The following is a 5,872-nucleotide window of genomic DNA, read 5'->3' as shown; positions in this document are numbered from 1 at the left end:
GGGAAAGAATTATTCATGTTAAGTACTTGGCGTGTCATGACAGGAACACGTTTAGGGAAGATTTCTTAGAAATGAGACTTAAGTACTGCAAATTATCTGGTAAAGGTAGTGGATTTCAGGAAATTGAAAAGGGAATTTCAGCAATGTGGCTTGGAGCTGTAAAGAAGTGGTGCTTCCTGTTGATGGATTTCTTCTGCTTTTGGATTGTGTTACATTTGAATTGTCTTGCTTTGTACTGCAGGCCTGGGGAGCAGCAAGAAGAGTTTCCAAAGATGACTGGTTGGAATGGTTAAGAAGACTGAGTTTGGAGCTGCTGAAAGATTCATCCTCACCGTCCTTGCGCTCATGCTGGGCCCTGGCTCAGGCATATAATCCCATGGCTCGGTAGAGTAATTCTGGTTTTCTCAGATCACTTGAAATTGCAGATGCAAGCCAGATATTGTAAGGAAAAAAAGTTACTTAAAACTCTTAGGTTCCATAAATAGAGATAGTTCCTGCTTTGGGACAAATAAAATAGCAGGCAACTTGATTTCATTTCCACATTCCCAGCTGGCTTCTCCATGATGTGCACAGAAAATCTTTCAGTGGAATACTGTATATTAGTCTAAGAATAACATAAGGCACATAAAAGTGAAGCTGGAAAAACAGCAGAGTTAGTTTCAAGGATCTACTGTGGGTGAATAAAAATGCCTCTGAGTGAAATAAGCTGAAGTCCTTTTTCTTTTGCATCCAGTTTGTCTGGAAAAACTTTGAGTTTCTGTAAGCGGTTGCTAGTTTAACTCTTCCTGATGCTGTACACTTGTCATCTTGGTGCATGTGAATCTGCTGTTAGAAAAGTGTTCATTCCTGGTTTAATTTTGTAGTAATGTGAGTTTTATAATTTTTGAAGTAGAAGAGCAAACAGCATGATTTCCTCCTTCTCAAGCTTTGCCACTAATGTAAACTCCAGCTACTGAAGTCCTTTAGTGAGCACAGAAAACACAAGTGTTGCAGTGTATGTGTCCAGACAAATGTACAATCATCTTTTTCACTACATTCACTTGTGATCTGAGACAAACTATGCCTGGTTCTTCATAGCAGAAGAGAAGTGCATCCTTGCGGCTGTGAAGAGTTTGTTCTAACCTAAAATACTTGCTAGCCTGTGATAGGACAAGATTTCTACCGTTGTAGTATCTCATCCTATTATTTAATTTTTTTAAATGCGAGTTTCACTATTTGGTACAGAAGTTAGTTTTATAAAAGATAATCACCATTTCTTGCAGTTAGACATATAAATGCTTTTTTTAGCTTGCCTTCTCTGAGTAAGAAGGCAAGTCCACTTGTCAGACTTCTACAAGAATAGTGAATCCCCACCTCTCATTCTCATTTGTTTTCCTCCTCAGAGATCTCTTCAATGCTGCTTTTGTTTCATGCTGGTCTGAACTGAATGAAGACCAGCAGGATGAGCTGATCCGAAGCATTGAGTTGGCCCTGACTTCTCAGGACATTGCAGAAGTCACTCAGACACTGCTGAACTTGGCAGAATTCATGGAACACAGTGACAAGGTAGAGATGCTGTTAGGTAACTCTTTTGTAATGCTGGCTAGCTGGCTGGTGTCTAGTCTGCGGAAAGGGTGTGAAGAGTTCATGTATACTTCCTTCTTTTTTTTGTACTCATCCTGCTTTTTATATATGTGCTTCTACCTAGGGTCCACTGCCTTTGAGAGATGATAATGGCATTGTCCTCCTGGGAGAGAGAGCTGCAAAATGTCGAGCATATGCCAAGGCCCTTCACTACAAGGAGCTGGAATTTCAAAAGGGTCCCACCCCAGCCATTCTGGAGTCTCTCATCAGGTAGGACCACAACTGATGAGAAGTCTGCTCTTGCATCAGTACCTAATTTAGGATACCATTAGGGCCAATCTCGACTATTCTTAGGATTTCACTCTCTGCCACAAGACCTTGTTGTAGGCTCACTAACTAGCTTGCAGATGTAGACTCCTAGCTGCTGAGTTCTGCCCTTCTATTATGCAGTTAAAATTATGATAGAAGCTGTGTGGAGCTGCAGGAAAATGTGGAGTCTTCTGATTTCCACCTCTCACCCTTCAAGTTGCACATGGGATCTCATGGAATGCCTGTAAGTTAGAGGAGAGAGATTTCTATACCTAAATATAAATAAGCCAGGAAAGCTAAAGTTCTTAATTAAAATTTCTCATCGGATTCTGCTCATGTAGCTTAGGTGTCACTCTTCATATATCAAATAGAAGATATTATAGAAGAGTGTATTGTTTCCTGAGCTTTGACAACAAGTAAGATGTTAGCCTGAAATATCTGCACAGAATTTGGTACCAAACTACATGTTTTAAAATGTTAACTCTACCATTTGAGGTTGACAAATTGATTTTGGTTGAGTGAAAACTTAGCTTTGTCTGTATGCAGTGAATTTTTCAGCCCTCCTATTGCCTTGGAGTTGTGCTTTTCTGTTTTGTTTTGGATTGTGGTTTTTTGTTTGGTTGGTTTGGTTTGGTTTGGTTTTTTGCCTCTTAATCTTTCATCCTTTGTCCTCTGTTTTTCTGAGGAAAATGTGGATTTCTGTGTATTCCCTTTCCTGGCCTCAATCACTTGAGCAGTTGTTTCTTAGTGTATCAAATTAAGTTAAGGAGCAAAGACTTGAAGTAAAGCAGGATTAAAAATGAAAGACAATTTATTAGAAATTAAAAAGTTTAGAAACCTTTAAAAATCCATTTTATAGACCACAGTTAAAATTGTTCCAACTATAGTTCCACACAGTTGAAATTTACGGTATGAATAATCAAACATATATAAGGCAATTCCCGGGGCACCTTTATCTCCCATTTCACACAAGACTCAACAATTTAAATTAATTCAGACTCTCTTTAAGGTGAATAAAAATAGATATATTAACTATAAGTGTCTCTTCCAACATATTCAACAGCAAACATTCCCTTACAGTTGAAAGCTTTTGGCACTTGTGTGTTCTCTGGTATGTACTCGTGTTTTGCTCATGGATACAGTGTTTTTAGGTGTTGGAGTTAAGGTTTTTAGCGGGATCTGGATTTTTTTTTGCTAACCTGCTGTTGTGTCTTAGTCTCACTGACATGTAGCACGCTTACATTCTAACCTGAACATAACTTGGTGTCAGCCCAGAAAGTTGCTTTCTAGTTTATCAACCTTTAAGTGTGATCTCTGGATGGGAATAAGCATCGCAGAGCATATAGGACTTATCCTTCCTCCGGGGATATCTGCTGGGTGCAGCTCTCTGTGAGGACTTCTTTGAGGCAGCAGCAGCAGATGGCAGTAAAACTTCAGGAGAGAATCTGGGCAATACTAAGTAATCCACAATTTTTAAGCTTTATTTTTTTTCTCTGTGAGAATGTAAGCCATTAAAGAAAGGTGCATCAGGGACTCTTCTGAATGATTCCTCTGGTTTGGTATGTCATTTCTGTGAATTGACTCCCTCTTGGAAGAAGTTACTATGCTTACTCTAGATGCTGAAGGAGAGGCAAAAAGGGGGTTTTCTTTTTTTAGTCCCTGCCTAGCTGGTTATTACTAAGGCAACCCACTAGTCACAGTGCTGTGGAAACACACCAGTAGGTTTTCTGAAGGTGCTGTAAGTGCATTCTGTTCTAGCTATTCTAACACAGTGATTTTTCCCTTTGGAAAGAGCCTTAAGAGGAGGAAATAAGTTTGAGCCCTGATAACACTAGTGACTGTGGCTGGTGCTTAGTGTGCCTTAGTGTTTGTGTGTGTACGTAGCCTGTATGTAGCTGTTGCACGTATTAGATGAAATTAACAATTATTTGGCTGATTTTTGAGCTGTCCGTGGCCCACCTGCAATGCAGTGGCATCGTTTAGCTGTACAATCAGATATTTGGTTCCCTCTATGGTTTGAAATCCTCTGGCCGGATCTTCATCTCAACTCTCTTCAGTGAATAGGTTGATCCGTGCCATCCATACCAGGTGATGCCGTCCATGTTCTTGGTGTGTTCTCCTTTGCGGTAGTAAACCCCGTTCAGATTGGAGTCTGTGCAGCAGTTGTACCAATATCCACCTTTTCAGAAAACAAGTTAATACATTCCTGGTGAGCCACTTACTTAAAACATGTATGTCTTGTATTAGTAATAAGAATTTCTGCTCTTTCCTGAGGAGAGTGCCCAAAATGCAGCCCTAATACCTGGAATTGTAGGTAAATTCAAAACTTAACATAGATACTAAATACTTGAAGGCTTTACAGTTACCTAATCAAGTTAGTCCAGTAGCTTTTAATTTAGTTGCTCATTCTGCTTAAAATATTTCCTTGACATGTTTCTGTCTATAACTCTTGAGAGTTTGTGTAGGAAATGGATTTGAATTTTTAATCTGGGCATTTTAAGGAGTTTAAAAGGTTTCTGGACTCTGCAAGTAAGCGGCATTATTTTTATTAGCAACGATTTTATTTGCATGCTGTGTGGGGGCACAATGGGACAATTAAAAATAAAGGGCAAGACATGGTGAAGACAATTATCTTTGTGTCAGACCTCATAAAGATAATAAATTGAATGAAGAGAGTAACCTCATTAGAGGCTTTTAATAGAATAGGAATAAAGATTAGAATTCAGGTTGAACCTTGAGGTACATGTAGGCAATTACATAGGAGAATAATTGCAAGTCCCTAATACTGGAAACCTCAAAAATATAATAAAAAAGAATAAAAACCTTCTAGATATGTAGGAATAACTTCCTTTATCACTTCCTTTATTGCATCAACACCTGAGATAGTCTGGCACATTAGCAGATGTGTATAATGGGCTGGATAATGTAGGTGAGAGCGTACGCTAAATTATTTAAAGAGTACTGATGTCTGTACGTCTTGGGACAGAAGAGCATTTATGTGGTTTTTACCTTTACGGAACTGGGCACAGTCGTCCACACACTTGTCATTGTCCTTGTCCTTCGTGCTGAAGGCTGTGTTGTTGTGGTACCTTAGGGAATCGCGCTCCGTGTTGCCGCTGTAGTTCCCCACAAACAGACGATAGCTGTTTATTTCATTGCTCAGGGTGAATTGGTTATATTGTGCATAGCGTATGTTACCTTCCCAGTCCTGCCACAGAGCAATGAAGAAATAGGTCCTATTAGAATAGTTACAAAAAGACTCTGCAGTCTATGGCTATATACAGTGTGTGTTGCTTATCTTTTCTCAGACCTAGATTTTTCACAAGTTGTTTTTTTCTGTCTGACTGCAGAAATTTATCTGTTAAGGCAAAGAAACTTTGCAAAGCAAAGCATCATATTTCCAGGTCTTATCTGCACTGGTGTTAAACAATATATGTATAGTGTGCTGTCTCAAGTCAGGTGTTTTTTTTTTCCTCTCCAAAAGACTGACATTTAGGTACAAAGCCTTTCAGCTCACTGTTTCCATTATACAAATTCCATTCCTTAAAGCTATTGTACCAACTATAAACTAGTCTAAGATAAACCCAAGCTTTTAGTAGACTGTAGAAATTGTTTCAAGGTAATACAATGCAAACTCTTTTGTATACCAGCTGGAAAGAAGTGCTGCAAAAGGAGAAGACTGAGTCTTTAAAACTTCATGGGACATCTCTGTGAATCTTTAAATCTGTGGTGGTCAGGGGTTTGATCTCTCTGCAGTGGGTTCTGTGGGATCCCCTAGGGCCCCACACATTCCCTAAGGCACAACCTGTGCACAGACAGAAGGTGGTCCTACTGACTTTGCATGCTGGAAAACTTAATTATGTCTTGTCCTTGAATGTATCACTAGGTCCATCGTAGCTCTTTCTCATGTAATTTTCGTGTAATTAAAGCATGCAAATTTCTTTGGGCCTTAGATAGAGATAAGAGATATTGTCTGCTACTAGAGAATCACTTTGTACGA

General features: G+C 39.2%; 2 protein-coding genes across 2 annotated transcripts in view; one reads left to right on the top strand and one right to left on the bottom strand.

Annotated features, from left to right (window-relative positions):
- MTOR (mechanistic target of rapamycin (serine/threonine kinase)) overlaps nt 1-5,872 on the top strand; it is a 63,701-nt gene that overhangs the window by 16,518 nt on the left and 41,311 nt on the right. Inside the window, exons 25-27 of the mRNA XM_010194326.1 lie at nt 242-384; nt 1,383-1,545; nt 1,688-1,833. Coding sequence (XP_010192628.1) covers nt 242-384; nt 1,383-1,545; nt 1,688-1,833 — 452 coding nt within the window. The remainder of the gene's footprint in view (nt 1-241; nt 385-1,382; nt 1,546-1,687; nt 1,834-5,872) is intronic.
- The window catches only part of ANGPTL7 (angiopoietin-like 7), a 4,674-nt gene continuing 2,683 nt past the window's right edge, over nt 3,882-5,872 (bottom strand). Inside the window, exons 4-5 of the mRNA XM_010194325.1 lie at nt 4,882-5,080; nt 3,882-4,051 (exon numbers count right to left, since the gene is read on the bottom strand). Coding sequence (XP_010192627.1) covers nt 3,882-4,051; nt 4,882-5,080 — 369 coding nt within the window. The remainder of the gene's footprint in view (nt 4,052-4,881; nt 5,081-5,872) is intronic.

The sequence above is a fragment of the Mesitornis unicolor genome, unplaced genomic scaffold (genome assembly GCF_000695765.1).
Source record: "Mesitornis unicolor isolate BGI_N332 unplaced genomic scaffold, ASM69576v1 scaffold10041, whole genome shotgun sequence".
Classification (NCBI taxonomy): Eukaryota; Metazoa; Chordata; class Aves; order Mesitornithiformes; family Mesitornithidae; genus Mesitornis; species Mesitornis unicolor.
The sequence above is the reverse complement of the archived record's forward strand: the minus strand, read 5'-3'. Positions and strand labels throughout refer to the sequence as shown.